Raw genomic sequence first — 19,122 nt, 5'->3', positions numbered from 1 at the left:
GCCAGTAAATTTGGAGCCAGTAATTCAGAGCATTTCCAGTAAAATAGGACACGGTACAAAATACATTTGCTTGAACACATCAGAGTCCCAGCAAGACTGAGGGCAGATAATTAAGGCTATAAGCCTGGCATTTACGGACCCCTCTCACTGGGTGTGTTTTCGGAATCTGGAGAAGGCAGCTGAGAGGCTCAACCTTGGGGGCAGGAGTTGGGGTCTGTAATCTATCCGCGCATACTCCTCCACATCCTCAGTCTTTGCTTAGAGGAGAGGAGGGATGCTGATGGGAATGTGTTCTAGGAGTAAAAATGCACCAGAACTTCCCAAGTTCTCACAGGCAGTGCATGTCAGCATCAGGTTGCTTTAAGAAGTGATCTTGGATGGTGCTAGTGACAGTGGGTCCCTGGGAGAAGCTGATGTATACGCCTCCTGGCATAACCTTCTGGAAGAAGGTAACATCATTCTAGGCCTTCTTTCTATAAGCCCTTTGGTAAGTCCAGTGTCTGGCATACACTAGCAAATAACCGAATCACAAGAAGGTAGGATGGCATTAACAAAACATGAGGAAACATCAAAATGATAAAAACAAATCCACAGGGACCTTTGGTATTAGAATTGTCAGACCTAGACTTGCAAGAGCCATGCTTAGCATGTAGAAGGAGACCAAGGACAAGTTAGAGAAAATGGCAGAGAGATGGGAACTGTAAACAAAGAATTAAGCTGAAAAGATTAACTGGAATTAAACAGGTTTTCCAGAAGATTAGAAGCATTTGAAGATCGAATTAGTGAATTTGGAAGGTAGCTCAGAAGAAAATACTCAGCATGAAGAGGCAGAGAGAGAGAAAAACAGTGTGATAAATGAAAGAAAACCAGGGAGAAAGTCTAATGTATGTAATTGGGTTTTAGGAAAGAACGGCATTGAAGCAGTGTTTGAGAGGAGTGTGGCTTCAGATTTTCAGACCAAAGCAATAAAGTCACAGATGTATGAAACTGAACCGTAAAATGAAAACCATTCCTCGGCATGTGGTGGTAAAACTTCAGAAAACTAGTGCAGAAGAAATCATAAAAGTAGCAAAAGAAAAAAGAGGGAAAATGTTACTTTCAGAGGAGCCACAGTTAAGACTCAAGTAGCTCATTTTTCAGAAGCATAACAGGAAAAGGAGACAAGGCAGAGAATCTTAAAGGTGTTGAAAGAAAATAACTGCCGAACTAGAATTCTGTATCCACCAAAAACCAGACCTGTTCAGATGAGGACACAGAGAAACTAGGCTACCAGAAGATGCTCACTAAAGGAAATGCGTAAGGATGTTTTTTAGGAAGGAGAAAAGTGATCCTCAGAAAACAAGATACTTCAGAGAGGAATAAAGAGCAATGAAAATGGTAAATGTATGGGTGAATATAAATGCATATTATCCGTATAGAGTGAGAATCTGTTGACTTAAAAGTATACATAAGGTTTGAAAAACAGCTAATGGCATATAAACTGGATTGGAATAAGTGAAGTGAAATAGGCTGGGGTCCTTGCGTTGTATTGGAAAAGGGTGAAAGTACAAAATAACATTAGTGTTTGATAATTTGGTGATGCATGTTTGGGATAAACAAGCATGTAACAGAGGCTAATAGAAAGGAAAAATAAAATGAGAAAACACGTTCATTTGCATCTGTGTCCCTGCTCAGCCCCGCCCCACCCCACCCCGAAGGAAGAGGAAAAAATAAAAAGGAATATAAAAGAGGTCATGCGTGTACGAAGCACTTAGTAAGATGCTAGGTATAAATCACATACTGTAAATGGGCTGTTAGTAAAAATCCAAAATTTACAAGAGTGGGTGAAGAAACAACTCATCTAGATGCTTTTTGTAAAAAGGCCTGTGTAATATAAGGCTAACAAAAGATTGAAAATAATCAGATCAAGAAAGATACACTATGAAAAACTAAACAAGAAAAAATTTTTTACCTCTGAATATCAGGCTTAGTGGCAGAAGGTATTATTGGAGATAGAGGGGCCACTTCATAATGACAAAAGGCTGTAATAATTGAAATTTGTATATATCAAATAACACAGCCTCTAAACATATAAAACCAAAATGGACAGAACTACAAGGAGGAATAGACACAAAGTAAATCATGGAGGAATTCCCTTTTTTTTTTTTTTTTTTTTTTTTTTTTTGAACACCCATGGAATGTTTAGAAAAATTGACCAAATGCTATGCTGCCAAGTCTGAACAAACAGTGCAGGACTGATATGCTGCACAGTATGTTTTCTGGTTATCATGTAGAAGTGAGAAATCCGTAACAGATAATTAGGAAATCTCATGTTTGAGATAAGAAAAACATTTAAATATTCAGTAGCTATTATTTGACCTGAATGATAATGGAAATACTATATATCAAAACTTTAGGTTGCGGCTAAAGCCAGTTTAGAGGACTACTTGAAAGCTTTAAAAATATATCTGTGTTAGGAAAGAAGAAGGTGCAGTAAGCTAAGAATCCATTTCAGAAAGCTGAGAAAACAGATTAAACCCAGAGGAAGTAGAAGGAAGGAGGTCATAAAGCCAAGAGTAGAAATCAATTAAATACAAGGAACCACCCAAGGAAGAGAGTCCTCGTATCGGATGGCTCTTGTGACATTGTAATAAGCTACCCCAGCAACTTATGTTAAAGCCACTGTCATTTATTTAGCTCCTCCTTGTTTCTCTTCTGCAGGCTGGGCCTTGAGGTAGGGTTCAGAGCAGTTCTTCTGGTCTGCATCTGGAGTCACCTGTAGGTCAGCTAGGCGGTTCTGCTTCTACGAGTCGTCTGGCTATGGGCTGGGACACTGATGGTGACAGGGTCGCTTGTCTTTCATTCTCCTTCTCCTGTAGGTTAGTCTGAGCTTGTTTACGTGGGAATAATAGTGTTCTAAGAGAGTAAATGCACATTAGACTGAGGTTTAGGTTTTTAGCATGAAAGTCATTCTTTCCTCTATGTTGTACTGGAAAAGCAAGTCGCAGTGCTAGCCCAGAGTCGAGGGGTGCGAGGAACTGAGTTTACACTGCAGATGGCGTAGATATCTTTAGAGGCTAAAGGGTAATTGTGGCCATTTAAAAAAAAAACATGTATTTCTTTCGTTTTTTGGAGAGCACGAGCAGGGGAGGGGCAGAAAGAGGAGGACAGAGGATCTGAAGTGGGCTCTGCACTGACTGGTCCGCTGACGGCAGAGAGCCTGTTGTGGGGCTCGAATTCCTAAACCGCGAGATCATGACCTGAGCCAGAGTCGGGCATTCAGCTGACTGAGCTACCAAGGTGCCCCTGTGGCCATTTTTTAAAGCCAGTCTGTCCCAGTCAGCGAAAGCAAAGATCAATTTTTTGAAAAGCTTGGAAGATTGGTAAGAAGGAAGACATAGCTAACCGGTCAGGAGTGAAAGGGGAGCCATCACGATAGATCCTGTAGGTATTGAGAAGAAAATTAGACGTGAGCTTTACATCAGGAAATTCGAAAGTTTAAACAACACGGGCATATTTTGAGGTAAATACAAGTTACCACAATTGACATATGAAAGGTAGAAAATCTGAATTAAAGAACTGAATCCATAATTTAAAACCTTGCTCAGAGAAAAACACTAGGCCCAGGTTGTTTCACCATTGATTTACTATTTGAGGAATAAATAACATGTCTTCTACAAGGCCATCCAGAGAGTAGAAAAGGAGGGAATAGGAATATATCTCAACACATTTTGAGGCCAGAATAACCTTGATGATAACCAAAACCCACGAAGCATATCATGAGAAGGGAATGTTAGAAACCAATTCCATTTATGGATGTAAATTTTAAAAAATCAGAGTGCTAGCAAACTGAACCTAACAACTTATTAAAAGGGTAATGCATCAAGATCAACTTGAGTTTATTTTAAGCATGTGAAGGTTGTTGAACATTTGATAATTGATTATAATCCACTGCACTAACAGAATTAAAGAGGAATATAGGGTTGTCTCAATAGATGGTAAAGAAATGTGATAAATTTAAACATCCACTCATGATGGGGGGAAAAAAAAAAAAACTTCATGGGGCGCCTGAGTGGCTCAGTGCGTTGAACATCTGACTCTTGATTTCGGCTCAGGTCATGATCTCATGGTTTGTGGGATGGAGCCCTGTGTCGGACTCTGTGCTGAGCGTGGAGCCTGCTTAAGATTCTGTCCGTCTGTCTCGCTGTCTTTCTCTCTCACTCTCCTCCTTTGCCCCTCCCCCTGCTCTTTCTCTCTTCTCAAAATAAATATTAAAAAAAAAAAAAAACTTCAGCAAACTAGGGAATAGAGGGATATTTTGTTAATCTGGTAAAGTGTATCTACAAAAAGTCTGCAGATTTCTTCAGACTTTATGGTGAACCGTTGAAAACTTTATTTTTGAAATCTGGAACAAGAAAAGGATGATAGACTCTTCTTTGGCTTTGAACTCAAGTTGTATTGGCCAGTGCCATATGGTTGGAGAGGGTATGTAACAGTCACTGTTCACAGGTGATAGGTTTGTTTGTCTAAAGAATCCAAAAGTACCTACAGAAAAAGGATGAGAATTGACAATGAAGAAAAAAAGCTACCGGATAGAAGATTTAATATAGAAAAATCAAGTATGTGTTCATATTATAAGAAACAAAAACGAAAAAACATATACAGTAGCAAAATTGAACTCCCAAATATCTAGGAATAAGTCTGATAAAAATGAGTAAAGTCACAGTAAAAAAAAAAGCCTTATATTCTTGAGAGAAATTCAAGAAGACTTGACCAAATGAAGAAATTATAATGTGCTCATGATTTTGACGCCTCTGTTATAATATCTCAATTAAAGGTATTGCCAGTATAATTTCAGAAATTGACCAACTGGTTTTAAAATCTGTATGGACAGAGAAAGACAGATACCATATGTTTTCACTCCTATGTGGATCCTGAGAAACTTAACAGAAGACCATGGGGGAGGGGAAGGGGGGAAAAAAAGGGTTAGAGAGGGAGCCAAAACATAAGAGACTTAAAAACTGAGAACAAACTGAGGGTTGATGAGGGGTGGGAGGGAGGAGAGGGTGGGTGAGGGGTATTGAGGAGGGCACCTGTTGGGATGAGCACTGAGTGTTGTATGGAAACCAATTTGACAATAAATTTCATATTAAAAAATAAATAAAATCTGTATGGAAACACAAAGGGCAATAGCCTGGATACTCTTAGGAGCAAGGTGGACTGTACTGTGTATCAAGATTTATTATAAAGTTACAATACATAATACAGTGTTGGTGTTTTTTTTTTTTAATACAGTATGAATTTTCTTTTCTTTTCTTTTTTTAAGTAGGCTCCACACCAAGTATGGAGTCCAATGCAGGCCTTGAATTTCATAACACTGGACTGGAGCTGAGATCAAGAGTCGAATTCTTAATTGACTGGGCCACCTGGGTGCCCCGATACAGTGTGATAGTAAAGCAAGGATAAACAAATAGATTAATAAAATAGAGAACTCAGAAATAGACCCAAGTATATATAGATATTATTTATGAGAATGATGGCACTATAGGCTAATTGGAAAAGGATAGTCTTTTCAAGAAAATGTGCTAGAACAATTGGGTGTCCATGTGAGGTAAAGAGAAAAAGCTGTACCATCACAGACATTAATTCCTGGTAACTGTGGGCATAAATGTGAAAGAACAATAAAGCTTCTAAAAGTTAATACAGAAGGATATTTTGATGATCTTAGGATGGGGAAAGACCTCACTAACCATGAAAAGAAGACTGATCACTTGAGCTACATTAAAATGAATTCAGTCCGGTTAAATTTAGTTATACAACACCATTAAAGAACAAGGAGGCAAGCCACAGGATGGGAAAAGGTATTTGCTATAAATGTAACCACAAAGTAGAAATTGATTAATAAAATGAAAAAACGCAATAGAAAAATAGTCTAGAAACTTCAAGTGTACATCAAAAAAAAGTATAGACAATAAAAGCATTGTCCATAGAATTGGACAATAAACATACAAAAAATAAATAAACTTTCCTAGTAATCAGGAGAATGCTAATTCAGATACTCGGCAAGTGCACCAGAATGGCTAAAATAAAAAACATTGGTAATAAGAAGTGCTAGAGAGGAAATGGATCAAAACAAATTCTTCTTCTCTTCTTTTGGGAATATGAATGTATGCAGTCCTTTTAGAAAATAGTTTAGGACTATGTAATAAAGGAGTTCTTTTTGGATATTATCTTCTTTACCGAAAGTCTTTTCCCTCAAGGAGTGCTCCCTTGTCCTGTTTCTTTATTTGGTACTATCTGTTTCATGTTAGCCTTCTCAAGTCTTTTTGGAACCTGCTTTGTCTATTCTTAAGTATGAAGCACTGAACATTTGAATTAGGAGCTTACATGTTCATGAACTGGGCTCCCCCACTGCAAGCTTCAGTTGGAAGTGATCACCTGAAGTGTCAACCTTTAGGAAGGTAGCCACATGTTGTTCTTGGAGACAAAGTTTACAAAAACCTGCAAGTTAGATCCCTGTTTGTTGTTGTTCTGCATATCATCTCCATCTTCTCTTTCTGGTTTTCTGCAGAGCTCTGTGTCTGAGTGTTAATTAAGTTTCTCTGGAGTTCTGTAAGGCAGATTTGCTATGGATCATATCCCCTTCTATGGACATTCTAAGCTGAGTATTTGATTGAGGGCCTGAGGTTTCCGAAAGTGAGTTTGTAGTGGACTTGGTAAGGCTGCTCGTCGTCCACTGTGTGCCAGACCTTGTATCGAACCTTTTATATGTATCGTGTTGTGCACACATCTGCTCCTCGATGCAGCTCTGCTAGATGGTGTCCTCCCCATTATGTAATTGAGGCTTATCTGATGGGACTTTCAAATTCCTAGTTATTGTTACTCAGTATTGCAGCTTGGGTACCAGTTGGGATGTATGTGCTTTCGGAGTTTTTAAAACAATCACGGTATAGTTCTTGAGTTTCTTCAAATCGGAGATGCGTTGTGAAAATGGGTGGCGACGGGTTGATGTTGACGAAAGGGGTAGATGAAGTACTATACGCCAAGGAACTAGGAAAGGATAAGGGGTTTTATTTCGATATGAAGGCACATTTCAGAATTGGGGATCTTGTAGAGCTAGATTAAGTGCTTCCAGGATCAGTCTGTGAGTCTTAACTTGGGGTAGAAAAGGTTTATCAAAATACCCTGATGGAAGGGGGCTTTCTCCCAGCTGTCTTTGCTTTGTATTTCACTTGTAAGATGTGGCAGTGTTAGTGAGCAGCTTAGTGAGAGAACGTGAAAAGCCACAGGAGTACAGAAGATTGAAGAAGTGCCTTAGCTTCCTGAGCCCTTAGAGCAGTGAATGCTCCATATCACTTGTATGTAATGATCTGCTAATAGTAGGATCAAATGCAAGAGAAAAGTAGGAAGCTGTAAACATAAGAATTGGTACTTACTTGACTAAATAAATAAATACAAACCACTGTGGGTTTTGTGGAATTGATGCTATTCATGTTTGGGTTTTTTTTTTTTTTTGTCTTCCATGCAGTTGACATGTGAATGAGGACATTTTACTTTTCATTATTCCGAGACCATCTGTGCTTCCCATTGGCCTTTGTACCAGAAGTTTCTGTGTGTGGGGGGAGTTTCTAGTGAGGGATGGCAATTATTTATACAGTTATCTTTATCACTGTCCTATTTATTAAGGCTCCTGTCAAAACTAGTATAAGTTAACGTTAGAAATGAAAAAAAAAATAAGGGTACAGACATAAAATTGTGCATATAATATTATATACTCTCAAGACTGAAATCCTAAGGGGTGCCTGGGTGGCTCAATCAGTTAAGCATTGACTTCGGCTCAGGTCATGATCTCCCGGCTCGTGGGTTCGAGGCCCGCATCAGGCTCTGTGCTAACAGCTCAGAGCCTGGAGCCTGCTTCAGATTCTGTCTCCCTCTCTCTCTCTGTCCCTTCCCCACTGGCGTGCATTCTTTCTCTCTCTGTCTCTCTCTCTCTTTCTCAAAGTAAATAAACATTAAAAAAAACATTTAAAAAAAGACTGAAATAGTACAGGGTGGAACCCAAATTTGGCCATCGCTGCTATGGCAGCCACCCCAAAACTGCAACTCTCTCTAAATAGTTGCTTTGGAGAAAGTATTACTTTTCTTGTTAGATAAATGAGAGCAGAATTTTTCCCAAGAATCTCTGTAAAAAATGCAATCACTATTTAACATGATGTACAACTCCCTGAATGCCGACATTACAGAGTTTTGTAGAAGGCATTTGTATTCATGGGTGACATCTAAGAGTTTGTCAAACTTTTTAATATACTGTACTCTGGTTTAAAAGACATGTTGATGGACAGTTTAGTATAGCACCTGTTTACATAGATCGTGTTGTTCCTAATTTATAATTTTTGTTAATACATATGAAACTTCCTTGCTGAACAATGAGCTCTTGTAGTTATACCCTTAAACTGTGCTAGAAATTCATAAGTACTCTAAGGCTTTATTTCATCTTAGTATTAAAGATATTTAACTTGAGGGACGCCTGCGTGGCTCAGTTGGTGGAGCGTCTGACCTGGGCTCAGGTCGTGATCTCACGGTTCATGGGTTCGAGGGCCTCCCCCCAAACACACACACACGTCGGGCTCTGTGCTGACAGCTCAGAGCCTGGAGCCTGTTTCGGATTCTGTGTCTCCTTCTCTCTCTGCTCCTTCCCTGTGTGCGCGTGTATGAGCACTTGCTAGCTCTCTCTCAAAAATAAATAAGCTTAAAAAAATTTTTTTTTAAATATTTAACTTGACAAAGTAAAAATGTATTTTAAAATAATTGTAAGAGGTATAAATTCAAGCAAGTGAATAATATATGGTGACTTTTTTTTTTTTCTTTCCAGTTTAATTTTGTTGGAAGAATCCTTGGACCTAGAGGACTTACTGCTAAACAACTTGAAGCAGAAACAGGATGTAAAATAATGGTCCGAGGCAAAGGCTCAATGAGGGATAAAAAGAAGGTAAGTCCAAGGGGGCAAGTCTTTATGTGATAATATACTTATATTTTTGCATTAAAGTACCCAGATCTTTCGTGCGTAAAGCACTGAAAATCATTTCGTATCTTAAACCTTTGAACTTTTTAAAGGGGTTGTCACAATTTTTTCTTGTGGATTATCATGAGTTTTCATTTAGCCAACTAAGATATCACTCAAGCCATCATGTTAACTTACTTTGGTATCTATAGTTGAAAAGCTGCCACATTGGAAATTAGTCACACCGTGATGTTATATATATAAGACACATCATTAAAAGTTAAAAAAAAATCTAAAATGCTTCTTTTGATGAGATTTAAGTGAATGATGAAGTGATCTCCCAGATCGCTGGGAGAGCTACTAAACAGAAAAAGAAAGCTATAAGTAAATACATGATACTCATTTTGGTTTTCACCAACATTTTGTGTTGATTGTAGGTTTATTTGACATTTTACTTTAAAGTATATTATTCCTGTTTTCTGTTTTTTGGGTTTTTTCCTTTTCTCCTTCCACCTCTTGTTCTGCTAGTTTAATTAATGAATACCTAACTATCTACTTTAAATACTATTTTTAGGAAGGTTTTCTTTGCCTAGTTTTCTGTTATCCAATGAAACTATTAGTCTGGGTACTTTTGAATGTCTGTTTAAAAAAATGTTTTACTGATTTTTTAAAAAAATAACACTTTTAAAACATTCCACATATAAGCGAAATCACATGGTATTTGTCCTTGACTTTTTTCACTTAGTAAATATCTTCTAGGTCCATTCATCCGTGAAACTAATGTAAGACTATGTGAGAATTATATTCAGTTTAAAAGGAAGAAAACCCTGATCCGATTGCCAAATACTAAATGTACTGCTGTGGAGGGTATTATTTTTTAAATATATTGCCTTGAAAGGACTCTCAAGTGATAGGCCTGTAGTCAGATTATGTTGGAGTATGTGCATTGAACCACTTTGTGAAGCTTAAGGAACAAACACCAGATTTACGAGATATTCTGACTTCATTCTGATGTGCTTCTTTTCTGACCTGCCACCTCGTTTCATTTACTCTCCCACTACCTGAATGCGTGGGAATCCTTGACTCTCCTTGGAGACAAATAATTACTTCATAGTTAAGTTGGGGGTGGGTGAAGTCCTCAATAATACTGATTATCTTTAAATTTTATTATATGTAACTGTTCTTGTCAGCTGAGTTTACAGATACTTTGAGGCAATTGTGTGAATTGTCCTTCAGAATATTTAAATGTATTTAAAATAGTTTTCTGTGTTACAATCTTCAAGAACACTTCAGCATATTTTTAGTTAGCTGAGTTGCAATCTTATATTGCCATGCAGTTTGGTTTTCCGTGTTTGCGCTTATCGTGTATTGGCTTTGGCATTATTAAGCAATGCTAATTTAAGACCCATGGAACAATAAAACGAAATCGACAATTGATAGACAAATAAATCTTTACCAAAAGATTAGTCTACCTATCAGTTAAACAAGTTATTCTATAAATATGTGAAAAAATGTGTTTTCCCCTGTCCTGCCTCTGTTAATTCCCTACTAAGGGCCCTCCCCTTCTCCACTCATACACACAGAGACACCAAGGGTTCGAGCTTGGAAATTGTGTAATGAGACATCATGAATTCTGTTTTTGATTCAGGTTGAAATTTTAGAACATATTCTGCTATTTTTGGCAGGAGAACAAAATGGTTAAGAGACTGAGCTTTGTGACCAGATTGCTTAGGTTCGAATCTTGGTTCTATCCGTTAGTAGCTTTGTGACCTTGGACAAATTACTTAATCTCCTCATGCTGTATAAAAATGGGAGTAGTAATAAGGTGATTGTGAGGATTAAATTAGTTGTAAAGCACTTAGAACAGTGTTTTGGATCATAGTAAGTGATCGATTAATGTTAATGATTGTTCTTCATAAATGTTATCTTAACACCATTACAGTAGTGCCCCTTATTCATAGCTGGTACATCCTGAGACCCCCTTTGGAGCCTGAAAACGCAGATGGTACTGAACCCTATGTATATTCTGCCTTTTCCTGTACATACATACTGATGATAAGTTTAATTTATAAATTAGGCACAGGAGGGTATTAACAATAACTAATAATAGAACAATTATAACAAGATATTATAATAAAAGTCTTGTGAATGTGGTCTCTCTCCCTCTCTCTTATAGTATCTTATTATACTGTGCTCACCATTTTGCTGTTGTGATATGATAAAATGCCTACGTGATGAGATGAAGTGAGGTGAATGATGTAGAGATTGTGATGTTAGGCTACTATAGATCTTCTGATGATGAGATAAAAGGAGGATCATTTGCTTCCTGACTTCGGTTGCCCCGTGGATAGCTGAAGGGGCCGAAAGCAAAGCTGCAGATAAGGGGAGACGGCTGTAGTTGGATAGTGCATTTTTAAGCTTAAACTCTTATGTTGCATCAAGGTGGAAGGAATGCCACGTTTTTTTAAGCTTTGGAAATGACAGATACTTCTTTGTAGTTTTGTAACCTTTGAGTATCCCATATTCTCATGGCTTTTCTGTTCTTTTTCCTCTGGTGGTTGCTGCATCCATATTCTGCATCGTCCACATTCTTAACCACAAGTAGAAGCAGTTTCCATATTTTATTTATTTTTAATCTGTACTGTTGGCTACCAAAATAAAAGAAAAAAGCTTATAGATTACACATAATGAATGCAAGGATAACAATAATAAAGGCACCAAAAATATTTGGCTCCAGGTTCTTATTTTAGTTTTATTAAAATGGTGCAGATGAACATACTTGAAATTAGTTTGAATGACTATCATATATTTGATACTGGTATGTGAAGCCTGTGGAGAACTTGTGCACGGGTTTATAATACCAGGAGTATCTTCTATAATTTTAATGTAAATCTACGTATAATTAATTGTTAACCAAATCATTTTGGTTTATACAGTAGTTACTGTATTCCTTTAGCTCTTAAAAATGTTAATAAAAGTAAAGTCAAAATGGAAAGTGCTGTCATTTATTGCTTGGCTATTATTTTGAGAAAATCTGACAAACAGATGGAGACAAAAAGTAGTATTGATGTAATACCCCTTTGTACTAGGCTGATTGAGGTGTATTTCAGGTGTTTCAAAGGGAAAGCCATTTGGCTTTAAGCTTTTCTGCAGAGTTACCAATTTATATAAAAGCCGAGAAAGCTAGAAGATTTTAATTTACTGGTTGCCTAAAATATGATGGAAATGCTGTTTGCTGATCTATATCCTTCACTAGACTGGTAAACTCAGTGAAGGCAAAACATGTCTTTTATGGAATATGTCCCTGGTGTTTGATGAGCACCTTGGTACAGAGTAGGACCTGGAAAAAAAAATCTGAGAAAGGAATGAATGTTTAGTTTAGGTAATAAATGAAAGGCATAGATGCCCCCCCACCCCCACCCCCGACCCCACCACGTCCCCGTAAAAGAATTTGTAAATAGAGAAAATTGTAAACCCTATGTGCTTTTAAGTTTTGGGGCAAGATCAGCAGTACCGTATCATCTAAGCTGCCGGTTTTAAGCAAGGGAGTGAATATGCCACTTTAATTTTTATTCTCTTGGATTGGTGTTATTGACAGGAATTCAAGTTATTGACAGGAATAACAGCATTGAGTTTTGCGTGTAAATACCCAGTGGAATGGTCCTGGGTAAACCCCATGAGACCTAAGAGCAGGCACTGTGGTGAGACTTCATGAGAGACCGTGACCAAAGCTTGGAAAGCTTGTCTGTTTCAGCCAGCATAGGGCAGTGCTTGTCTGTGGCAAGCCAGCTGTACCTCTGTCTCTGATTGAATGTATGGTGTCAGCAAGTGGAAACCACTAGTTTTATGGAAGTTCTTGGGATTTGTACAATATCAAGCATTATTCTCGGTATTTTACATGCATTTGTTTTAATTAATCTGAGGTTTCCCCCCCAGAACTTCTACTTGTAAGTTTATTATTTTTTCTATCATTTTAATTTGTTTTACATTGTTGTGTTAGTTTGGGGTATATAGCATAGTGGTTCAGCAATACTGTAACATCACCAGGTGCTCATTACAGCAAATGCACTCCATAACCCTGATCCCCTGTTTAACCCAGTCCCCCATACCTCTCAGCTCTCTGGTAACGAGCAATTTGTTTTCTGTAGTTAAGAGTCAGGTTCTTGGTTGCTCTCTCTCTTTTTCTCTTTGCTTGTTTGTTTTGTTTCTTAAATTCCATGTATGAGTGAAATTCTATGGTATTTTTCTTCCTCTGACTGATTTGTTTTGCTTCCCATTATTGTCTTTAGCTCCATCCATGTCATTGCAAATGGCAAATTTTCATTCTTTTTTATGTCTGAATGATATTCCGTTATGCGTACATATATACACACACATTATATAAAGTATATATTATGTGTGTGTATTGACACCATATCTTATTTTATCCATTCACCAATCAGTGGACACTTGGGTTGCTTCCATAATTTGGCTGTTGTAAATGATGCTACTGTAAACATAGGGGTGAATGTATCCCTTTGAAATAGTGTTTTTGTGTTCTTTGGGTTAGTACTCAGTAGTGAGATTGCTGGACCATAGGGTAGTTCTATTTTTAAGTTTTTGAGGGACCCCTATACTGTTTCCACAACGGCTGCAGCCGTTTGCATTCCCAGCATCAGTGCAAGATGGTTCTTTTTTGTCACATCCTTGCCAACACCCATTGTTTCCTGTGTTGTTGATTTTAGCCATTCTCACAGGTGTGAGGTGATCTGAGTTTTATTGTTCCTATTTTGTAGATGAGGAAATTGAGGCTCAGGGAGGTTGAATAAGTTACCAAAGGTCACATGCCAAAAAGTGGCAGTCCAGACTCAACCCACAGCCTGTATTCTATCCTGTGGTGTACTTCTTCGTAGTTAGGAGCCATTTCTGAGGGCAATAGCAGCTTCAGAAATAGTAGAATTCAAATATTGAGTACTTCTACGTGTTGACTGTGAAGTTAATATGAATATATTTTGTGAAACTTCTTTTGGTTTTTTCCTCAGGGATAATCTATTTTGAAATTTTGTTTTTATGTATCATTCCCCTGATTTTCAGAAACTCCTTAGGAAGGATTTAATCCCATCTTCTGGTAGAAAACTATATAGTTGAGCATATTAGAAGTTTTAAAGAAGCAATTTTTGGAAAAGAAAGTGACTTTTGGTAGTTTTCCCATTGATGTTGCAGAGGAGCCATGTGGAGAGCCCTGGGAAAAAATGTTTTTATGTTAGAGGGAATGGGTTCACCTTCAAACAACAGAGGTGGCAGTCAGCTGGTTTCCAGTGTAGCAGATGAAAACATGTAAGTCATTAAAAAAGAAGAGTGTTTTGTGCATAATTAGGTACTTGATATATTATTGTGGAGTGATCGTTATTAAAGTGGTAAATGAAGTTCACCTTTGGGAGCCTTTGTGAGTGGTCATTGTAGGTGACACTCTGGAAATTTGTCTCGTCAACATCCATTAGCTGTTCACTGGGAGCTTCCCTGTCATAAACAGGTGGGCACTGGGTAGCCATGCTTGTGTTTCTGTTTCCCACTCCCACCCCTTAGCCAGAAATGTTGATGAGTGAAATGTCTACAGTTGATCAAAGCCAGGTTAGTTGAATATTGTCTATTCTGGGAATTTCCATTGAGATTCTCGTTAGAGCTCTTTGCTTGAAATGAAAGGATGTGCCCTTAAGGGATTAGATGGCCGTTCTCGGGCTGCTAGTAACTGTGACCAGATGGCATCAACCGCTTTTGCAGTCTGTGCAGTGCCTTACTCAGATCCTGCAGAACTCCAGAAGATAGTTTAACTCTTCTCACAGGATTAGAGGCCGAAAGAGGTGAAGTAACCTCTGCAGTCCCCCCTTTGTAACCGATGACTGCAGTAATTATGAACGCTTATCGCACTGGACATTCACATTGAACTACGCAAATCATTCTCCTCAGAGTATAGGTTTTGAATTTAAAATCTGATCAATCTGCAGTAAATTTTCACTTTTTTAATTTTGTTTTTAACTTTTATTTACCAAATATATTTGACCATAGTCTTGTTTTTAAGAGATGTTCCTATAACTGCTTGGGGCTCTGCAGTGTTTTATGGAACATGATTTATGGAATTTTGTTAGAGAGGCGTATTGTATAGTTGTAAACGTAAGTAGAATTTCATAACATTTTTACATTCTTTTCATATACATTATAAATTTTTCTGTTGTCTCTACTTTATTTCTTATGGTTAACATATTTTAATTACTTAGTTAATATATGATATTTTTGGAAAGGTTTAAAGGTACAGATAGTCTTGAAAAAAAAATTAAAGGCACCTGGTTCTGTCCATCTGGAGACCACACTGTGGACAGTGTGGGCACATCTTGTAGATCATTCTTCATGCAGTTACATACACGTTCACATGTGTTCTAGAACATGAATCATATTAGACGTGATGCTTCATAATTAGCATTTTCTTCAGCAACTCCACCCTGTCCTGTCATTTCACTAAGTAATTGAGCTTTATAATGTCTAAGACTTTGTGCTGGGCGATAGGAAGGCACGTTTATAAAGGACTTTTCAAGGCAGTATGGATAACAGTATGCAAAGATGCATTTTCTTGATTGGGGGGGTGCTTTGACTTTTATTCTTAGGAAAGATGTCACTACTGTCCCCATACTTGCAAAGAGATCAAATTAATACAGTTTTTTTGGTTCCCATACTAACGTGGCTGTGGTGGACAGTGACATAACATCAAGTACAAGCATGGTTCCTGACAACCTGTATTAATGATCTTGTTGAATACTTGGCTTTCTGACAACCTTTAGCATAGGTATAGTTGTTTTTTTAACTTTTCATCATGGCTACTTTTAAGTAGTAATTATCCATCACTCAGTGCCAGCATTGCCCACCTCCTTCCAGTGCCCTCACTCCTCCATGGCTCTTCTTCCCCCTTCTGCATGCCATATAATTTCGGGAGCATAGTCCAGATGTAATTTCATCTGTAAATATTTTATTATGTTTTCCTAAAATAGCAGGGCTCTTAATGTTGTGGTGTTTATGCTTTTCTTTATCACTAGAAATTTTCTTTATGTTTTAAAATATTTATCAGTGTTTATAGTACCCCCTTGTGTCACAAATGTCTTTTTAAGAAAATTGGGTGGCATCCAAGTGAGGGGCGTATACATTCTAGTTAATTGATAGATTGCTTAAGACATTCTGTCCCTCAGCCCCATTTTGCCTTCTTGAAGTTTGTTTGTAGAGGGACTGACTTATTCTAAATAATTCCTATGGATTTTGCTGATTGCATGGTGGTGTTTAACACTGATCTCTGTCCTCTGTATTTTTTGGTAGATTGGTAGAGAGAAAGGTTTAATCAGATTCAGATCTCTTGCTTTCCCTCCCTCATTTCCTTTCTTCTTTTTGAAAGAGTATTTCACAAGTAGTGTGGTGATGGTGGGTTTTTTAGTCCCTTTACTTCAGTAGGAGTTGCAAAGTAGTTGTATCTTATTTCATTAATATTAGCTAGATTCACTTTTATAGGAAAGGCTAGATAAATGCTCTCACTAGTTTTAAAATAGCTGGTTCCTAGGAATCCTTTAAAGGTACAGAATGAGGGTTTTTTGTTTGTTTGTTTCCTTTTTGAATATCATTATGAATGCATAAGCTGTTTTGATGTGTTTCAGTTCGTTGCAGTTAGTGTTTTTTAATGAGCATGTTGTTTGGCCATTGGGGCCTCCTCAAGTTCACTTCTAAGCCCTTCTGACACTACCCAGTGGTTGGGGCAAGTAACTTTGCTTTCTCGTGTGATAATGATAGTCCAGTGTCATCTTGGAAAATTCCTCCCCAGAGTTGGAACCAGCCATTTCTTTAATTACTTCTAGTGAAAAATGGTAGGTAGAGACGGCATTCTGGACTTCAGTGATACTCTATTTGTAGACCTTTTCAGAACAGAGCTAGGAGGTACATACATACATACACACATTCGAGAGTATAGATGTATACAAGGTCATTCTCATCTAAAATGAAGGCTACAGTATTTTAATTAATTCATGTTATATGTTTATTTTCTTTCCACTGAAAATCCTGGTTCCTAAAGACACATTCATTTGCTTTATTCTAAAGTATATGCAAGTCTCAGAATAACTATACAGTCAAGACTATCAATAATATAGTCCGTGAAAACAGTTTTCCCCATGCCATATTATTTTTAGGGTATAATCCACTAGAGATTAAAATTACTGTCACTTAAAAACTAAGTTTTCCATTGTATAATATTTATGTCATTATAGGGGTCCACATTTAAATTCATTTGGACTTGGCTTTCTTGTTTTAATAATTGCATAAGTTATTTTTCTGTTATTTGTAAAATATTGACTTGGCTCCAAAGTCAAATCTACAAGTAGGGACTTTTCAGAGAGATCTGGCTGTTATCCCTGTTGCCTTTATGTATTCTTGCTCCTTGCTATTCAGATAAATTTTTTATATTAGTTTTCAGTTTATCTTCACATTTCTTTTTAAACGTGAACAGTTATATAGTATGACAAATGTGTATGCCTATATGTGTAATGTCTCACTCTCTTCAGAGGTAGTTATATATACTGCACTCTAATACACCTTTATTTTTTTTATTTAATACTGTATTGTTGAGATCACTTGGTGGGAGTATATAGAAAGAGTCCTTTTAATAACTTTATCATATTCCATTGTTCGGATATACCATAAATTATTCTAATATTCCCCTATTAATGGACATTCAGGTTGCTTCTAGGCTTTTGCTGTTACACTTAGGGAGAGTGCTGCATTGAATAGTTTTTATATACATCTTTACATGTCCTTGCTAGTTTATCTTCAGGATAGAGTTCTAGAAGTGTAATATATAATTTTGTTAGCTAGTGCTGAATTCCTCTGTCTCTAGGGGTGGTTCTCATTTTGCATTACCATCAACGGTATTTGAGAGTACCAGTTTCCCAGCAGATTCACCAACAGAGTGTTAAACTTTTATATTTCATGCAGGAGATTGAACATCTGTTAAAGGGAGTTTTAAAGAAAGTATTCTAGGGGCGCCTAGGTGGCTCGGCCGGTTGAGCATCCTACTCTTGATTTCAGCTCAGGGTCATGGGATCGGGCTCCATGCTGAGTGTGGAGCCTACTTGATATTCTTTCTCTCTTTCTCTTTCTCCTCCTCATCTCTTTCTCTGACACTCCCTCTGCCTCTCTCCCCCACTCACGCTCTCTCTCTCTCTCAAATAAAAAATAAACTGTTTCCCTAAGTGTGTGTGTGTGTGTGTGTGTGTGTGTGTGTGTGTGTGTATGTGTATAAAAGGTCATTGCTGTTACGAGTTTCCAAATTAGTCATTTCTTTGCAATACATTTTTTATGTTCCCTTCCAACCCATTTATAAATAGTTATTAAGCATAGTTGAAAAAGAATAACTGGTGTTTAGGTACATTATAATTTTAACAGACTTGTTTGTGTCTAAGAAATTAATCACTATTTAAAATGTTTTCAAGAGAAGTGCTGTGATTTTCTATTAGTTTACATAGCCTTTTCTAGCTGTGCTTCTTCTTCTGAACCACAGAACATAGAAGTTCTTCAGTTTCACCTAGAGTGATTCATAATGAGTACCATAGATGTGTAGGAGAGAAGTTGGTTACATGTAATTTATGTCTTGGACCAGGGATTACAGACTTGATTCTCTTGTGGAATCCTTAGTTGGGAAAGTCTGTTCCCTTAGAGGAGTGGGTTTTTCTACTTTATATCCATCCCTGCCTTACTCCCCCTTCCCCAGCCCCCCTTCTTACTGGTACCTTTGACTTGATGTATTAGAAAGTAGGACCTTATACAGATTCTCCCTTAATCTTCTAAATCTTACAAATTGCATTCTTACAAAGTTTCATGAATCTGGTTTGAATAATAGCATTTAGCTATGAAAACAGATCAGTTGCTTTAGAAGAATGATTATGAAAATTAGAGTATTATGTAATCTGGTTTAGAAGGAACTTTATTAAAGCTATGAAGTTCAACCACCCTTGTGGTAATTAATTTTGTGATACTTTATTCCTGTATTGCAAATGGTGGTTACTCAATTTTTTTTAACTTTTTTTTTTTTTTTTTTTTAGTTTTTATTTATTCTGGGTGAGAGAGAAAGAGAGCAT

General features: G+C 37.3%; 1 protein-coding gene across 8 annotated transcripts in view; it reads left to right on the top strand.

The window, feature by feature from the left end:
- QKI (QKI, KH domain containing RNA binding) overlaps window positions 1-19,122 on the top strand; it is a 153,361-nt gene that overhangs the window by 51,207 nt on the left and 83,032 nt on the right. For all 8 annotated transcript variants that reach the window (XR_008298216.1, XM_053222009.1, XM_053222007.1 and 5 more), the window contains exon 3: window positions 8,852-8,968. Coding sequence is in view for 7 of the 8 variants with exons in the window: in XM_053222009.1 (XP_053077984.1) it covers window positions 8,852-8,968 (117 nt within the window). In the remaining variant the exon portion in view is untranslated. The remainder of the gene's footprint in view (window positions 1-8,851; window positions 8,969-19,122) is intronic.

The sequence above is a fragment of the Acinonyx jubatus genome, chromosome B2 (genome assembly GCF_027475565.1).
Source record: "Acinonyx jubatus isolate Ajub_Pintada_27869175 chromosome B2, VMU_Ajub_asm_v1.0, whole genome shotgun sequence".
NCBI lineage: Eukaryota > Metazoa > Chordata > Mammalia > Carnivora > Felidae > Acinonyx > Acinonyx jubatus.
This window is presented reverse-complemented; position numbering and strand designations above follow the sequence as displayed.